At 33.0% G+C, this 18372-nt stretch overlaps 3 protein-coding genes across 4 annotated transcripts; 1 reads left to right on the top strand and 2 right to left on the bottom strand.

Annotated features, from left to right (window-relative positions):
- The first annotated feature begins 767 nt into the window (after positions 1-767).
- On the top strand, positions 768-4181 carry LOC108464342 (protein PHOX1-like). The gene is made up of 3 exons (XM_017764602.2): positions 768-3381; positions 3473-3656; positions 3750-4181. Exons 1-2 carry the CDS (start codon positions 1467-1469, stop codon positions 3607-3609), a joined length of 2052 nt encoding a protein of 683 aa, XP_017620091.1. The 5' UTR covers positions 768-1466; the 3' UTR covers positions 3610-3656; positions 3750-4181.
- A 48-nt stretch (positions 4182-4229) lies between these two features.
- On the bottom strand, positions 4230-8892 carry LOC108464344 (protein S-acyltransferase 24-like). 2 transcript variants are annotated; one of them, XM_017764604.2, is made up of 13 exons: positions 8320-8892; positions 7513-7653; positions 7125-7237; positions 6879-6958; positions 6619-6779; positions 6361-6499; positions 6057-6156; positions 5888-5945; positions 5691-5768; positions 5494-5592; positions 5244-5322; positions 4989-5137; positions 4230-4911 (listed from the first exon to the last, which is right to left on the bottom strand). In XM_017764604.2, exons 1-13 carry the CDS (start codon positions 8614-8616, stop codon positions 4576-4578), a joined length of 1830 nt encoding a protein of 609 aa, XP_017620093.1. In that variant the 5' UTR covers positions 8617-8892; the 3' UTR covers positions 4230-4575. The 2 variants fall into 2 exon arrangements, with proteins under 2 accessions (XP_017620093.1, XP_052880117.1); XM_053024157.1 differs by lacking the exon at positions 7513-7653.
- Positions 8893-9821: 929 nt separating this feature from the next.
- Positions 9822-13780, bottom strand: LOC108464253 (pyrophosphate-energized vacuolar membrane proton pump-like). Its single transcript, XM_053024337.1, has 8 exons — positions 13300-13780; positions 12028-12602; positions 11566-11945; positions 11393-11479; positions 10974-11304; positions 10480-10890; positions 10340-10399; positions 9822-10252 (listed from the first exon to the last, which is right to left on the bottom strand). The coding sequence occupies exons 1-8, from the start codon at positions 13550-13552 to the stop codon at positions 10046-10048; spliced, it is 2304 nt and encodes a 767-aa protein (XP_052880297.1). The 5' UTR covers positions 13553-13780; the 3' UTR covers positions 9822-10045.
- Positions 13781-18372: the final 4592 nt, after the last annotated feature.

Below are 18372 nucleotides of genomic sequence, written 5' to 3'. Positions count from 1 at the left end.
GTATTTTTAAGAATTTAATCCTTTTATTTTCAGATTTTAAAATTTAAGTTTAACTATTAACACTATTTTTTGTTAAACTTTTGTTACTATATTAAATTAATTATATATACAATTGATGGAAATAATAAATTTTACAAATTAAACTAGAAATATATAAAATATATCAAAATGAAAGTTTGGTTGAGTGATAAATTAAATGTACTATTAATTAAGTTGGTGCAGGTTCAAATCTTATTATATATTTTTTTCGTATTTTTAAAATAAAAATACTAAAGTAACTTCAAATAATATAATTTATTTTAAATGTAAAAGGATATTAAAGTAATTTCATTAACGAGTTGGGACCTAATTGATAAGTGACACTAATTCAATAAAAAATTTTATAAATTACAATATAATTAATTAATAAATTTTAAAAATAACATAAGAATATATGTTTAAGTACCATTAACAAAATATATTTAATGAATTCTTTTATATTTACACATTTAACCAAAAAAATCATGGCATACATTATTACTGTAACACTTTGATGATTATATCAACATAAAGTACTTAATCATTGATCTTCATATTTAAAAAAGATGGTAATCATAGATTTTAAGTGTTGTTAAGTACAATGCTAATGAAAAGATGCTTTTACCACTAAAATGATATAATCAAAGCCAAATCATTAGTTTCATAGATATTTAAATAAAAAATATATAAATATTAACATGTATATTATTGTCAATATAAAAATACATGAATTTGAGTATATTAGAAGGATAATTGAAAGTTGAGAAGAGAGTTAGAAATATGATAAACCCTTTTTCGCCAGCCTCTAATTAGAAACAAAAAGAGAAACGTTTGGTTGGTTTGTTTCTGTATATGGGTTCCATATTCTTTTCTCCTTTGCATAATACCCCATTTTCTCATTAAAAGATATAATCTTTTTTTTTTTCAGGAAAATTTCCATACCCCATTCTTCACTTCATTTCCCCGGATAAGTCTTTCTCTCTCTTTCGCCTTGAACTTTTTTTTTCTTTTTGTTTTGAAAAAAGGTCTTCTTTCTTTTGCTGAAGTTGAGGGATTTGGAGATTGTTTTGTTTCTCTCTGAATTGGGATTTCTTAATTCATTGTTTTAACGTGTGACAATTCCTGATTTGGAGGGGATAAAAGATAATATTTTTCTTTTATTTCTAGTATTTTCATTTTTGGGTGATTCATATTTTGCATTGTGGTAAGAGAGAATTCCCATTTTACTTTAAGTTTTTGGAGTTATTTTTGTGGATTGAAACCCTAATTTTAAGGTTTTGTTTGGAAATAATTTCTGGGTTTTTATTGTTTTTGGTGCCTAAGACCTTCAAATCTTTCTTTATAGTTGTTTGTCAATTACTTAGTTTTTGGGTTAGTGATTTCAGGGTAATTAGATTTAGGATATAGGGTTTATATACATCCATATATAGAAATTGTTTGGATTTGCAATGGGGAAGCATAGTGTAAAGAACAAGAAGCAAACAGGAAAAGCAGTTCATAGTAATGTTACTAATCCTAAACAGAATGATTCAGACTTGGCGGTCTTCGTATCGATGTCTCGAGAATTGAAGGAAGAAGGGAACAAACTGTTTCAGAGGAGGGATCATGAAGGAGCAATGGTGAAATACGAAAAGGCGCTCGAATTGCTTCCGAAGAATCACATGGATGTATGCCATCTAAGGAGCAATATGGCTGCCTGTTATATGCAGATGGGATCGAGTGAGTACCCTAGGGCGATTCGTGAATGTAATTTGGCTTTAGAGGTAACACCGAATTATAGTAAAGCGTTACTAAAGAGGGCAAGGTGTTACGAGGCTTTGAATCGGTTGGAATTAGCGTTTAGAGATGTTAATACAGTTTTGAACATGGAACCAAATAATGTTATGGCGTTGGAGATTTCAGAAAGAGTACAAAGTACACTTGAGAAAAGAGGGCTACAGGTCAATGATACTGTGATTGAATTGCCTCCGGAATACGTTGAACATCCTAGTGCTTCAAAAGTTGTTAAAGAGAAAACCAAGAAGAAGAACAAGAAGATTGATAAAGCTCGTGTGGACCAAATTCAGGAGAAGAAGGTTGATGAAAATATGAATGAAAAGAAGGCCGAAGATAAACGGGTCGTACAGGAGATGATCAGTAGTAAAATGGAAGAAGAATCAAAGAAGAACGTGAAGTTGATTTACGGTGAAGATATAAGATGCGCTCAGTTGCCACTTAATTGCAGCCTTGTGCAACTAAGGGAAATTATTCATGATCGATTTCCTAGCTCGAGAGCAGTTCTTGTCAAATACAGAGACGAAGAATGCGATTTAGTTACAATCACGAGTGATGAAGAACTGAGATTGGCAGAAATATCAGCAGTATCACAGGGTTCCATGAGGCTGTATGTTGTAGAAGTAAATTCCGACCAGGATCCATTCTTTGAAAGATTCAAGCGTGAGGAAGTTCACAATCTTGAAAATGGGGATGCTGGAAAGGTTACGGAAGCAAGACAAGATTCATGTTGCATCGATGACTGGATAATCGAGTTCGCCCAATTGTTCAAGAACCATGTTAGTTTTGATTCAGATGCATACTTGAATCTTCATGAACTTGGTATGAAGCCATATTCCGAGGCCATGGAGGATACAGTTACAAGCGCAGAGGCTCAGGATCATTTCGGCAGCGCAGCTGAGAAATTCCGAGAGATGACTGCATTAGCATTGTTCAACTGGGGAAATGTTCATATGTCCCGGGTGAGGAAGAGGGTGTACTTCACGAATGATGGCTCGAAAGAATCTGTACTTAAGCAGATCAAAACTACCTATGATTGGGCGCAATTAGAATATACCAAAGCAGGTAAGAGTTACGAGGAAGCACTGAGGATCAAACCTGATTTTTACGAAGCTCTTCTAGCTCTCGGTCAACAACAGTTTGAACAGGCAAAGCTTTCTTGGTATTACGCAATTAGCAACAATGTTAATCCTGAAACTTGGCCTTCCAAGAAAGTCCTGCAACTTTATAACAATGCTGAGGAAAACATAGAAAAGGGCATGCTGATGTGGGAGGAATTACAAGTGCAACGCCTACGTGAGCTTTCCAAACCGAATGAGGAACAAAATCAAATAATGGGATTGGATGGTTTATTCAAAGATATATCAGCAGACGAGGTTGCAGAGCAGGCTCTCACAATGAGTGCTCAGATAAACCTTTTATGGGGTACCATTCTTTACGAACGCTCGATCATGGAATTCAAACTAGGGTTACCTCTTTGGCAAGAATGTTTGGAAGTGGCTGTTGAGAAATTTGAACATGCTGGAGCTTCACCTATGGATATAGCCGTTATGGTAAAGAACCATTGCTCAAATAACAAAGCACCGGAAGGTAACTAATTGTTGGAAAATTCGTAACTCCAGATTAGCAACTAACATCCGCATCAACCTTAGAGGCATAACTTATCCTTTCGGTTTTGCAGGTTTAGGGTTTACAATCGATGAGATAATACAGGCATGGAATAAGACGTACGAAGCCAAAAAGTGGCAGAGCAGAATTCCTTCATTCCGACTAGAACCTTTACTTCAACGGCGAGTTTCGAAAAATTATCATGCATGAGTTGCTCCTTGTTTCGAAGTGAGATTTATAGTCCCAAGGTCTTTTAGGTAAGCTGATTGATACTATTGGAGTATACAACAATTGACTATGCGATCAAAACCTGTCGTAATCCATATAACCTTGGGTCGTTTCCTCCGCAGGTTTTTCTTTCGATTTTTCGTTCAGATTGAGCATCAGCCTTGAACTTTCAGAGTCAGATAGACTGTCGTAGACTCGTAGTTACTGAAGCATTTGATTAATTCCTTTTGTCGAGAAATAGGTTCGAAATTATATCCATAGATGTTCATGTCAAGATTGGGGATGACATGAAGCAGCCGCAGTGATTTCATATTTGATAGTAGGTTTCTGCATTTGCCTTCATCAGCTTCAACCCTCAAAGAAGCAGAATATATATATACACACACACATATACACAGTGAATCCATTCTTAAGTTGTAATGATTTATACATTGATATTTGCTTATTTAATTGATTGATTTGTTATTTATAGGTGGAAGTTTCTGCTCTAATTAAACTAAAACTCTAAATTTATTGTTATTTAAATCAAATGTTTTTGTACAGTAATAACAAAATATATATGTTTTAGAATTATTAGGAAGATAGTAATAGGCATTACCTAATCAATATTTGAATGATAATCATTTTATTAGTAATAAATAAACGAATGAAACTATTTACAACATCAATTCGACCCGAAACGTTTCGGATTACTTTCAACGTTCAAGCACCCTAAACTGAGCCCCGGATTGCAAAAACCATTGAAAAAATGTGACAAATCGAAAAAATTAGACCCATAACCTTGGATCACAAAGGATGAGCAACTGATTGATCGAGAGAAGTTTGTAACATCAGTTTCAACTTACCTGGATATGAATATCGTGATGATGCAGCGGTATGGGTACAATTCCATCCGTGACCAAGGCCTGATCACAAAGGCTCGGCTCTCAGTTTCTGATTCAGGTATGGTTAACGTGGCTGCAGTGGAGAATGAACAGGGCCATGATGTCCATTGGTGTTGCTAGAATTTACATGTACAGCTATATGGCCGTTTATGTCCGTTGGAGCATGTGAATTGCTGTTTTGCAAGTTTGAATCCCTTGGTATTTGTATCATCCCAGTTTCTTCAGAATTTGCTGAATCTTCAGCAATTGGCACATCTTCATTGTAGCCGTTGATCACGAAACCAGAGCAGTTTTTCCAGCATCCATGATCATATGGATTTCTAAGTTGACCATCGGCACCCCTAAGGTAGCTATACCGCATGATATTCGCCATTTCATTCGACGTTATATTCCGAGATATCTGTTGCAATTTATTCATGTCCAACAGAAGTTAGATATGTAAAAGACAACTATGGATCATAAAACCTCAAGTCATACCTGAGTAGCCTGTGAAACAACTAATGCTGACGCTCCAAAGAAGTAGAAAATATCCATTATCAAAAATGTTAGTGCACCAATATGATGAGTACTAGCATGGCTAAACATCGGTGAAAACCCCACTGGAGCCATCGGATCCATCAAGATTCCTGTATACATGACAATAACACATTTGTACAACATCCAGGGAGGAAAAAGTTTACTATGCTAACATTGGGAAATAGTTTGAACTTGGAATTTGATTAAATGACATACGTGTCATAGCAACTCCACCGGTAATCACCATCGCCATAACTTCTAAAACAATGAAAAGAAAAAAATCCCATTTGTTTTTCTGCATCACAAGTTACCAAAAGAAGCTCGTCAATAATTAAATATTATTCTCTTTCGAATGGGAAATTCAATCTATAGGCATGACCATAAGTTTGTAACCAACCCGCCATCGCACTTCACCCGTATTTTCTATATTTTTGGAGAGCAATGTCATGAGTATTCAAGTCCCTACCTTGCCAACACAATTTGATACCCAAGGGCAATGATGGTCAAATTGTTCGACACAACGATCACAAGTGGAGCAGTGTTTTGCACGAAGAGGCTTGATAATCTGATGATATTATAAAATAACATAACAAAATGAATCAGAGAAAGCGGATATTATCAAACGAGTAACATATAGACAAAAAGACTAGATTCGGCAAGCACCTTGCATGTCGTACAAAGCTGAGACCAATTCCCGTCTAGCAAAGCAGGATGATTTGCCTCAATTTTCAGTAAGGGTTCCTAGCAGAACATACAAGATAAATGTTCTATAGTGAGAAACTGTATAAAATCATTTAAAATGTTCTACGTATAGGGTTTGAAGAAACAAAATATATCCCGGATTTTATAACTGAACGCACATCTTCTTTCAAATTTTGATGATCAGAGACATTCATCTTGATGTAACCCGGATCCTTGCTGCAGAAGGAAAAAGATAAGAAAAGGAATGGCAAAATGCATTTCACTTTTGATAATTTATCCCAGATTTTCTTTTTGATTCATAAGTAATGTCCATGTAAAAGAATATACCTGCTACACCTATAAAACCAAATCAAACCAGCAGAAGATAGGAAAACACCCAACCATGCAAGAATGCCAAATCCAGCTGTCAATTTCGGCAAATTTGATGCTGCAATTAATATCCAAAGCCACAAATAAAAAGGTAATATAGAGACAGAGATAGGTACGGTTTTGATGGTATGGCACAATTAACTTTCATGAAGTCATGTTACTTGGACTCGAGTATGAGTATCATATCCCCATAATCATGTCCAAACATGAGCCGTAAAGGGTACTTGGAGCAACATTGTCATGAAGAGATCAAGAGACGCACCCATTATGACGGAATGAATATAGGTCGTCAGATGTACCACAATAACGCAGCAAAGAACTGGTGCAAGTCCTAATTTTGGAAGTTTCCCAAGAAGGCTGTTCCCATTAGATCGATATTCATGCAACCTTCGAGTATTTCCCTGCAGAGTTTGGTGTTTAAGGAAAACAATACAGATTGAATATAGAAACAAATAAAATACATAACGAACTATTCATCAAAGAAAATTCATTAACCAAGTTAAAATCATATGGAACCTACAAGTAAAAAAGCAATTTTTCTGTGTTTCTTTTCAGAAGCAAGCTGTGCAGGTGTAAGGCCAGAATTATCAGTGACCGCTAAGCCTTCCTGGCTACCCTGTAGTAAGAGCGTGCAAGCTTCTAGATTACCCTTAATAGCTGCCCAATGAAGTGGAGTACAACCTGAAATAAAGATGAATCATGGTTAACCGAGTAAAATTATGCATGAATCATGGTTAACCAAGCGAAATCACACTTTCAGTCTGAGAATCAGAAAATTACCCTCTCTGTCTTGGCATCCTCTATTTGCATCGAGATATAAAAGAAGACGAATGCAATCCATAAAACCTTTATAAGCAGCCCTAGTGTTATCCATAATGAAAGGAAGTCAGAATAAAAATAACAGACTTAACACTCGTAAAACTTTCATTACCATAATCAACCAATTTCTAGGCAAAACAAAATCGATAAAAAAGAATCAATGGCACCAAAATGCCTTATCTTTAGACCGTTCAAGTGAACATGTACCAGTGCAAAGGGCTCCGCCCCTCGTTATCAGGAACATCAGGGTTAGCATTCCATTTTGAAACAACATAATAGAGAAAAGCAGTCTGACCATATTGTGTAGCAACATGTGTTATCTGCAGAAAATTACAAAAAAATAATAAGTATGCATTCATCCAGAGATTGAAATAAAAGAAACATAATCGATTTGAGCACTTGATAATCATCCCACGATCAAATTTAAAAACGAGCATCAAATTAGGAGTTGAAACCCACTGTCTGGCGTATGATGCAGATGACAATGTTGCTGTCCAATATGGTAGGACTTTAAATCCAATGGCCATATATGTGATGTTCAACGTGTTACACTAACAACTGCATTAAATTCGACCACATTGAAAGAAAATCTAACCCGATAGCCATTTACGTCAGCAGCATCCACCCAAGCACCCCCTTGGAGTAAAACCTCGGCAACTTGTATCGAACCTCGCACTGCATTCCAGTGCAAGGCGGTCTGCCCGCTTTGATCTTTTGCATTTACATCTCCACCATGCTAGCAATTCGAGACAACCCAGAAACTACTCAATATAGTCTAACTTAATCCAATGAAAAACTCAAAACTAACATGCCACAACTAAACCTTAGAATGCCAAATCAACCTAAAATATCATGACTCATTAAAACACAATTCAATAAACCTTCTAGAGAAATATTATATACACACACACACAAAAAAAAAAAAACTAATTCAAATTTAATCCAATGAAAACTTCAGCATGTAACAAGTCACAACTAAACCTTAAAATGCCAAAAGAACCCTAAAAATCATGGCCAAAGCCCAAAAACATGCATTCCCTAAATCCAATTCAGCATTCCCATTAAAACTCAATTCAACAAACCTTCTAATGATATATGCGTGTGTATATATATATCAATGAAAACTTCAACAATCTCAGAACTAAACCTTAAAAAATGCCAAAACAACCCTAAATTTCATGGCCAAAGCTCAAAAGCATGTATTCCCAATATCAAATTCAGCATTCCCATTAAAACACAATTCAAAGAACCTTCTAAAGAATTTATTTTTCCATATATTAGATACCAAATAAATAAACCTTATACACTCGAATTCTCAAAATGAAAAATTTCCAACTCTTAGCCAAAAACCCAATTCAGCAAATCCATCAAACAACCAAGAAAAAAGATTAAAAAAAAAAACCTCTATGATATACTGGGCAGTGTCGGTTCTATTATTCAAAGCAGCCCATTGGAGGGCATAGTAACCAAGGGCATCAGGTTCTTTAAGAGAAAAACCCAGGTACTCAACCAACATACGTAGCCTCCCCAAATCCCCATAAGCAGCAGCGCAATACACATCGTTCCTCAAGCTGGCATAATAAGCATAATCACCAACAACCGCATTATACCCTTCACCATTTCCATTTCCATTCGTTACGACACCACCCAATTGCTTCAAAGGTTGAACCTTTTCCACCACCTTGATCTTCGACGACATCTCTCAAAATCCAACAATTAAGAAAAATTGAAAACAATTTTTTTTTGCTTTAATTTTCAAATTTTGATGATCCAAGTTTAATTTTGATTCTCTCAATAAGTTCCTTCAATGGAGATGCGCGGGGTCTTAGGTGTGTGCTTGGTAGCCGTCGACAAATCCGGATTGGATTTAAGTTTTTATGATGATCAACTGTATCAATTTTGAAATTTGAAGCCATTTACAAATATACGAGTTTGTAAGGTCGAGTTTGATTCAATAAATTTAGAAATCTGTTTTGTATTTAAATGTAATTTAAATAACAAAACGGCCCATTGGATCAAAATATTGTTAAAATATATATTAATTTAAAATTGTAAAAATAAATATTTTAAATAATTATTAAATGTTGTTAAAAATATTTTAAAATTGTAAAAAAGTTATTAAAAATATAAAACTTTAGTTTAAAATTTATTAAAATTATTAAATTTTGGAAAAATTATTAAAAATTGTAAAAAAATTGAAAATTGTGAATAGATGACATTTAATTAGAAATTTCACAATTTCTAAATGATTTTATAATTTTTATTCGAACCATATGTTATTATTATTTCAAGATTGCGAATCTGAAAGTAATAATCTTGGAATAAATCAAGAGAAGAAGATGACAACATAGAAAATTTTCTTGTATTCTTTTGAAATTTGTAAAGAAAATTGAAGAAGGAGAATTATTTGATTCGTTAATTATTTACAATTTTAATAATTTTAAAAATTTAAATAATATTTTATTATTTTAATAATTTTCTGTACAAATTTAAAATATTTTTATAACATTTAATAATTATTCAATATTTAAGTTTTTACAATTTTTAGTTTTTTTAATAATTTAAATAATTTTACCATTTTAAATATTTTATACGATTTTAATAAAAAATTACAATCTTTTGCCCTAATGAACGCACAGTCAATGTGGCCAACAACCACCTAATCATCCATATCCCCGACATGTTTTGATTCGCTTTTTTTTTTTTTGTAAATAAACGTTAATTATAAAAAAAATAGAACTTTAAATATTTTGAATACAGAAAAGCCAACTTTTTTACATTTTTTTTCACCAATGTTCAATAATCCATTCTTGATAATTGTTCAAACTTCAAAGCCAAGCATATTAGAACAACGAAAGGGCAAGGGAAAGGGAAAAGAGAGACAAAAAATAATAATAGCCGCAATAAAAAAAGGGGACATTTTTAACTCATTTCTAGGTTGACCATTATCAACATCATCAAAGTTATTTTGTCAACCCTTTTACCAAGGGAAAATTTTTCAATGCCGATTTAACCTTTCTAAAGAGAATATGGTAACTCAAAATGTTCTACAGATTCAAATGGATCAATTGAGAGAGTCAGCAATGGGTGGATGGACCATTAGCTGTTTACTTTTTGTTGACCTTCACTCAAAATAACTTGAAAAGCAGCCCACCGTGTGTAGCAAAGAAGGGAGCGAAGACGAGTGATTCGACTGCCATTAGCTTGATGAGGATGTTCAACGATGGCCCAGATGTATCCTTTAAAGGGTCACCGATGGTGTCGCCGATAACAGCTGCCTTGTGTGGATCTGAACCTTTGGGGCCAAGAGATTTTGCATGTGGTGAAGCACCAGCCTGCATTTTACAACAAAATCAAGAGTGTAAATATTCCAAGATTACTTTTCGTTAAGCTCAATCTTAAATCGGCCAAATCGAAGATACCTCAATGTACTTCTTGGCGTTGTCCCAAGCACCCCCCGTGTTGGATGCAGAGATAGCGATCTGCAAATATTACCAAGACATATTGTTGATATCCTAAGAATTTAACATTCAATTCTAAATCATATTGTTTTTTATATTACCTGAACACCTGAGACGAGGGATCCAGCGAGGACACCGGAAAGAGTTTCCACGCCGAAAGAGATACCAACAACGAGGGGTGTGAGCATGACAAGAGCACCCGGTGGGATCATTTCTTTGATGGAAGCATCAGTAGAGATCTTAACACAGGTAGCGTAGTCGGGCTTAGTGGTGCCCTCCATGAGACCAGGGATTGTGTTGAACTGTCTGCGCACTTCCTCGACCATCTTCAAAGCTGCACTTCCCACACTCTTCATGGTCATAGCAGAGAACCAATAAGGAAGCATTGCCCCAACAAGCAAACCGATAAAAACTTTAGGGGTCAATACATCGACAGTTGAGATAGCAGCTCGGCTCACAAAGGCACCAAAGAGAGCAAGGGAAACCAGTGCTGCTGAACCAATGGCGAAACCCTGAAAAGGCAACACAAACTTGTTATGCCAAACTGATTTAAAGAAGAAATAAGTGTCATGCTTAAGCGGAAACAACATGAAACCTTTCCAATAGCAGCAGTGGTGTTGCCTGCAGCATCAAGAGCATCTGTTCTCTCCCGTATTCTGTGGCTCATGCCAGCCATCTCAGCAATGCCTCCTGCATTATCGCTGATGGGACCATAAGCATCAATAGCCAACCCGGTAGCTATGGTGCTCAGCATTCCAAGGGCAGCAACAGCAATGCCATACATAGCAGCAAAGCTAAAACTAACGAAAATACTGATTGCAATAGCAAAAATAGGAATAATGCAAGACTTGTAACCCAACGCAAGGCCAAAAATAACGTTAGTCGCAGCTCCAGTCCTGCAGGAATCAGCGACATCTTGTACAGGGCTGCAAGAGAAAACAAAGATAGTGTTAAAATCAATGACGAGACTAAGGATGACCCGAGGAGAAAAAATAACGCCATTGAGACTGTTACCTGTATGCATTGCTAGTATAGTACTCAGTTACGAAACCAATAATTAGGCCAGCCCAAAGACCAACAGCAACACATAAGAATAGTTGCCTGCAAAAAACCTCGATGTTACACACTTGTTCTAGACTTCTAGTAAAGCACGACTTTTGATATATTTCGGTAAATAAACGGCTTACCAGTTCTTCACAGCTTTCTGGTCTCCGAAATTGAAAATGGTAAAGGAAGATGGAAGAGCTATCCAACTAACAATCCCGATTCCAATAGTCATGAGAACAGTTGAAATTATGAGTTGCCGCTTCAATGATGGCTCGATTTCCTTAACAGCCTTGATCTCAAAGAAATCAGTTGCAAATAAGGTTGTGATTAAACAAACAATGATACCAACGGAACTGATGATGAGAGGATATAACATTGGAGTCAATTCATGATTGATGCCAAAAGAAGAGATGGAAGCAACAACAAGTGCAGCACAAGATGATTCAGCATAGGACCCAAAAAGATCAGATCCCATTCCAGCTATATCACCAACATTATCTCCGACATTATCAGCAATCACCTGAAAACAAGGAAACAACTAGGTGACAATCCGAAAGGAAAAACCGCAACTTACTTTTCCAAAATCTAAGTACTGAACTTACAGCTGGGTTTCTAGGGTCATCCTCAGGAATGTTCCTTTCCACCTTGCCTACAAGATCAGCACCCACATCAGCAGCTTTGGTATAGATTCCTCCACCAACTCTGCCAAAAAGAGCCATGGATGAACCTCCAAGCCCATAACCAGTGATTGCCTCGAAAAGACCACTCCAGTCATTGCCGTAATAAAGTTTGAACAAGTTGATGGCAATGTAAAGCACCAAAAGGCCATTTGCAGCAAGAAGAAAGCCCATGACAGCACCAGATCTAAACGCGGTTATAAATGCCTTTCCAACTCCCTTCCTTGCCTCGAGGGTGGTTCTAGCGTTTGCATAGGTAGCGATTTTCATCCCGAGAAATCCAGAAACAACTGAAGTGATGGCACCAAGCAAGAAAGATATGGTGCTGAATGCAGCTGTGGCTAGAGCAGGCTTGCAAATCTTAGATTTGTCGTACGTGCAAGGCTGGCTCTTTGAACTGAAACGCTCTACTGAGCCAAGGAAAAGGAAAATCAAGATTGCAAAAGCAACCATGAAAATGCCAGCGTACTGATACTCGGTGAAAAGAAACGAAGTTGCACCTGTAAACTCATAAATACGAAAATTAGCTAGCACCAAGAGGGAAAGCAATAAACAGAGCAAGCAAATGTAAACCAATAACCCTACGTAACAAAATCATTTCTTGAAAGGAAATGAACAATGCATTGGATCTAAATACATATATGTATACACTCACACTCACATAGACATATACATGTACACTACATGTATATGCACATAAACATACATATACGCATATACATATACATATACATATTCATATACATATACATATACATATACATATACATATACATACATATACATATACATATACATATACTCAAGAATCAAGATAGCTTCCACATGCTTTAGTTTTTCATTTTTCCACGTACATATACATATACAAATACACTCACATACACATACACATATTACATGTACATGTACATATCTATGCACATACACACGTATATACATATAATCAAGATAACTTGCACATGCTTTAGTTTTTCCTAGCTTGCAATATAAATAATCCACGAAACCACCAAATCTTAAGGCGATAAGCCAAAATCTCTATCAACCGAACATAAAGAAAGCACAATGAAAAAACCAAAGATCTAAAGTTCTAAACTTGTCGGTTAAGTATTTCAGACACCCAAAAGAATCAAACTAAGCTCAAAAGGATAAATCTTTCAGAAACCCCAGATCAAAAAATAAGTGAAAAAGAGCAACAACCTTCAGAAATGGCGCTTTGAATTTCAGCACATTTAAGAACAACACTATGGTCATTAAGACCTTCTTCTTCTTCAATGAGGTAATCGGAGTACCCGTTTTTGGCGCCCGAACCATTGTTCACCGACTCCCGGCCCGGAGAAAGCTTCACTTTGGAAACTAGAACCCATTGTACGAGCGAAAAGGCAATCCCAATCACGGCGCAAACCGGGATCAGGATCTCGGCTCCGAAATCAGACAAAATCGAAGCCCCCATACGTAAATAAAACCACCCTTCAAACTAAACGAAATAAGAAGCTACGAGCTGATGGTAAAGAACAAAATTTCCCAGTGAGGAAAACTGAGAGACAAGTGAGGGTTTATATACAGAAAAAAAAAAGTTTTGCAGTGTAATAGCTAAAAATCAAAGTGTGAAAATGAAGATTTCTGTATTTTATATTATTATTATTATTATAAGATAGAATAGAAAATTCAGATATGTTGAGTTGGGAGAGCGGGACAAATATGGTGTGACAGATAAACAGTGAAAATTGCTGTTGTTCATTCGATTTACGATTTAGTCCCTCAATTTAGGATTTATGCAACTAAATCCATAAACTTAACAAATAAAAAAAATTAAAGATGTGACATTATAAGATTATGCCACGTCTATTACTTAAATTTTAAGAATTAAAAATGTGACAATATCTTATTAAATCTTGAAGGATCTATTTTAGTTGTCAAATTTATATAACAAAATAGACTAAAAATAATACGAATAAATTTAAATTATATCTATCTGAAAACAAATTAATTTATTCATTTGTTTTTTAAGTTAGTAAAATATTATATTAACAATTTCTGTATGAAAAAATGAAAAACTGTGCAAAATTGTATCGAAATTAAAATTGACAAGATATGAAAATTAATTGAAAATTAAAGTTTCATTTATACAATTGCATCAAATCAAAATTTATGTACGAAATTGTACATTATATCGAAATTACGAATTTTTTAAACTCTACAAATAGGTAAAAAGTGTGACAAGTGTCTCTTTTATATATATTATATTTTTATTACACCTTATAAATTACGTGCCAAACCCTCAACGCTTGTGGAGTTTAAAATTCTCCATAAGTGGGATACGAAATGATTTTCCATATACCATACCTTTTACCAAGTTGATATTATAAGGCAACCAGATATTAACTCGGTTAAAAATTACTAATTATTAAAAAATCATCTTTTAACAAAGTGAAATATATCAAAATGAGGGTTTCATTTTTTTATATTTTGTATAAAATTAATATTTAAACTTAAAATTGTATGAACTTTAAACATTTAATTTTACTATTTTATTCGCTCACATCGTAAATGTGATATGATCTAATTTTAATTAATTCACTTTTGTATAAAGTAGGAAAATATTTAACAAATGATATTAAAATGATAATACATGTTTTATTTGAATCGAGCTTTTATTTTTCTAATTTATAGTGTGTGAATTAATTGTAAATATAAAAATAGGTATTTTATTTATTATTTTCATAATTCCCAAATTGAAACCTTGAAAATGACAAAGAGAAAATATAGAACTCCACAAATGCAGGGAAGCATCATCTTCACACTAAACATAAGATGCTTTATTCATTAAAATATTTCATTTAGTTTTATTTTTATAGTGGGAGATATTAATCAGATTAATCAGATTTTTAGGTATACATATTCTATGACCTAACATTCAAATAATATATTAAATTATTTGATACCCTCATCCAATTTCATATTTAATAAATAATTTTATAAATTGTTGTGACGTAATTATCAATATCGTATCGGCCCCATAAAATGAAAAAAAATTATTTGAGTTTTTATAATTTATAAATTTTTAAATTAGTAATATTAAAATTACACTTTAAACTTTCAAGATGATAAAAATTGGTTTAATCCTCCAAAATTATAAAAACATTAGCTATTAAAAGGATGAAATTACATATTTACTATCATAAAATATATAATTTACATTTATTTAAAAATTTTGACTTCGCCCTACCCCTTTAAATCGTATTTCTGGACCCGCCACTAGACACTCGAGTAGGGTCGACCCCAAAGACAATCATGCAATTTAGTCCATTTATGAATAATGAAATTTTAAGTAAATATATCGTAAAATTCTACTTTGACCTCCGTCAAAAATGGAAAAGAATTATGTTTAGTCCCTTCAACAATGATGAAATTATATTTTGACCTATTAAAAATTTAAAAATTTCAATCCCAACCCTGATTAAAAGAATTTTTGAATTCATCCCTACACTCAAACTTTTAAGAAAATTGAAAAATAAAATTCTCATCGAAAACAATATTGATTCATTGAAAATTTTATAAATTTTAAACCAACCAAACTTTGCAAATTTCATTCTATAGAGGCAATCCCTACCCAACAAAAACATATTTTTTTTTTCTTTTTAAAAATTAGGATGGCGGTTATAACGTATGAATTTTTTTGTTATTGTTGTTGAATTATAATAGCAAGTTAAATTTAGGACGATTATATTATTCGAACGTAGGTCACATTTAGGATAATGAATATTCTATGTTAAATGTTATAAAATTGCAATTTGGTAAATTTGATGATATTTAATTTTCCTAAGTATTTGATTAAAATAAGTTTCACCTAGATATGGACATTCTCTCGGTTTCTGTGTATATATATATTTTTCTTAATGTTGGTTTGCAAATTAAGGAATTTGTCGTGCCAGCTACGAAGAGCAATAGACAACACAACTGTTGTCTGTTGGATCAGAATTTGGACATTTTACTTGTCACCAATTAATAAAATGCATCCTCATTTTTAATTAATTAATTTTAAAAAGGGTCAGGATGGGACTGTGCTGTCATTAGGTGTAATGTTATAATTAAACATTACTCTAACTATTTTATTTAGGTAATTTTCACCCAAAATCATTAAATTGTTAATAAATTTACATTTTAGTCACTCAAATTTAAAAAATTATAAAATATTACTAAATTATTTAAAATTTTCATTTAATAATAACATGAAAATAATAATTATTTCCCAAATAATATATGATCAAAATTATTTTTCACTAATTTTATGAGTGATTTAATCAAATAAATAAACACTTAGTACATAATGTATATTAAAATTGTAAAATTATAACTATAGTGTTTTTTAAGATTTCAAATCGTAAGATTAAATCTGAAAATTATGCATAAATTTTGGCTTAATATGTAATTTTATATATAAGATTTGATTTTGTACAATTTTACAAATGAAATTTTGATTTGATACAATTCTTGTATTATTAACATAATTATTGATATAACATCATTTTACATACACAAATAATTATATTTATCCAATATAAAAAGTAATATGATGTATTTATTTCTTTAAATATGTATCATTAAATCAAAATTAAAGTTTTATGTATATATTCGAATCACAATTAAAGTTTAGTGTGTAGAATTGTACATAAATCAAAATTTATGTATCAAATTATACATTGAATCAAAATTGTATAATTTTGAGATTTCTCCTATATTGTATTATTTTTATTTATTATTTATATATTCTATAACTAAAATTGTATATTTTAAAAATATTTATTAAAATGCATATAAACATCACATTAGATATAAATAAGTAAATAACAATATTATAAATTTATTTTATATTATTTAATAAAATAAAATAAAAGGTGAACTATATCAACTATCCCTAAGCTTTGATTAAAATTATGTTTTGATCACCTAACTTTCAAATTTTACAAAATTGTCACTAATATTATTGGATTGTTACAAAATGATTAGCTAACCGTTAAGCGTGGTTAATGGATCATGTTTATCTAACGTATCTAAAATATATTTATTTTTATCTTTTTTAATATTAATTAGTGACTAATCCTTCACCTTTTGTCTTTTTTCTTTATTTTCCTTTCTCTTTTCTTCTCCTCTTTCCCGAATTGAAGCCCTAATCGCCGACCTCCACCGGGTTTTTTTTTTCCACTCCTCCTCTGCCATCATTGTATCACCATCTACTCATTGTCCCAAGCTCCATCTTCTTCCTTGTTAAGCTAACTTACTCGTCCCCACACATTCGAACTCATGCAAACCCACCTAGCTTCTCCTCCACCATGGCAACCATCATCAGCATTACGTAAAGAAACCGCTACTTGCAAACCCAAAAACCTTTCCTTATTCAAACCAAACCAGATTACAACCAAAACAACAATAAAAATCACTAATATTTGGCAAGCCACAAACTTGAAGACATCCAGAGAGTATTTGAGGGATCCCAGCGGTGGGAAACGGTCTGAGTTGCTGGAGAGACGATCGATGATAGGCAACGGTCACTCGGGGGTTTCGTTTGGGAAGGAGGAGAAGATGAAGAAAAAAAAAATGAAAGAACTAAAAAATGAAAAAATATATATAAAAAAAGGAAAAGTTTTTTTCTTTCATAAATATGTGGGATTTTAACATGCCAAATTAGGTAGGCATTATCCCATTAACCACATTTAACAATTGGGTGATTATTTTGTAATAATTCAATAATATTAAAGATAGTATTGTAAAATTTGAAAGCTGGGTGATTGAAATATAATTTTAATTGAAGTGCAGGGATGGATGCTGTAATTTAGCCTAAAACTTTTTATTATTTGTTGATTAAAAAATTATAAACTGTCGGCTGGGTTTTAGCTCTAGTAACTTGAACAAAAACTGAATAAAAATCAGACTAAATTCTGTAATTCAAATAAATTATAATAATTTTTTCTCAAATCCAAAAATAATGGGAATTGGTTTTTCTTTTTACATCATTGGATCTTCTCAAAGATAAGGCAGCACATGGCACAAACTTCAGGGCAACTTGTCACTTTCACTGTAAAAGATCCTATATTCTCAGACAACACTTCAGTCCATGTTTGACGGATAATTTTATATTTTTTTGGTTTTTCTTATAGGAAGTTAAAAGTAGGTTTTTTTTACCTAATAATTCAAAAATTAAAAATTAAAAAATTATTTTATAATTAATTATCGAAATAGATTATTTGCTATAATATTTATCAGTGCCGTCTG

Source organism: Gossypium arboreum, chromosome 13, assembly GCF_025698485.1.
Source record: "Gossypium arboreum isolate Shixiya-1 chromosome 13, ASM2569848v2, whole genome shotgun sequence".
NCBI lineage: Eukaryota > Viridiplantae > Streptophyta > Magnoliopsida > Malvales > Malvaceae > Gossypium > Gossypium arboreum.
The sequence above is the reverse complement of the archived record's forward strand: the minus strand, read 5'-3'. Positions and strand labels throughout refer to the sequence as shown.

What these genes read in the sequence shown, in the direction of transcription:
- LOC108464342 (XM_017764602.2), top strand. Translation starts at nt 1,467, where the DNA reads ATGGGGAAGCATAGTGTAAAGAACAAGAAGCAAACAGGAAAAGCAGTT. An exon ending in AAATAACAAAGCACCGGAAG is followed by an intron (nt 3,382 to 3,472) that starts GTAACTAATTGT and finishes TCGGTTTTGCAG; the next exon opens with GTTTAGGGTTTACAATCGAT.
- LOC108464253 (XM_053024337.1), bottom strand. Translation starts at nt 13,552, where the DNA reads ATGGGGGCTTCGATTTTGTCTGATTTCGGAGCCGAGATCCTGATCCCG. An exon ending in ATGACCCTAGAAACCCAGCT is followed by an intron (nt 11,946 to 12,027) that starts GTAAGTTCAGTA and finishes CCTTGTTTTCAG; the next exon opens with GTGATTGCTGATAATGTCGG. An exon ending in CAGAAAGCTGTGAAGAACTG is followed by an intron (nt 11,480 to 11,565) that starts GTAAGCCGTTTA and finishes GGTTTTTTGCAG; the next exon opens with GCAACTATTCTTATGTGTTG.
- LOC108464344 (XM_017764604.2), bottom strand. Translation starts at nt 8,616, where the DNA reads ATGTCGTCGAAGATCAAGGTGGTGGAAAAGGTTCAACCTTTGAAGCAA. An exon ending in AGCTTTGTACGACATGCAAG is followed by an intron (nt 5,593 to 5,690) that starts GTGCTTGCCGAA and finishes TAATATCATCAG; the next exon opens with ATTATCAAGCCTCTTCGTGC. An exon ending in TATCAAATTGTGTTGGCAAG is followed by an intron (nt 5,323 to 5,493) that starts GTAGGGACTTGA and finishes CTTGTGATGCAG; the next exon opens with AAAAACAAATGGGATTTTTT.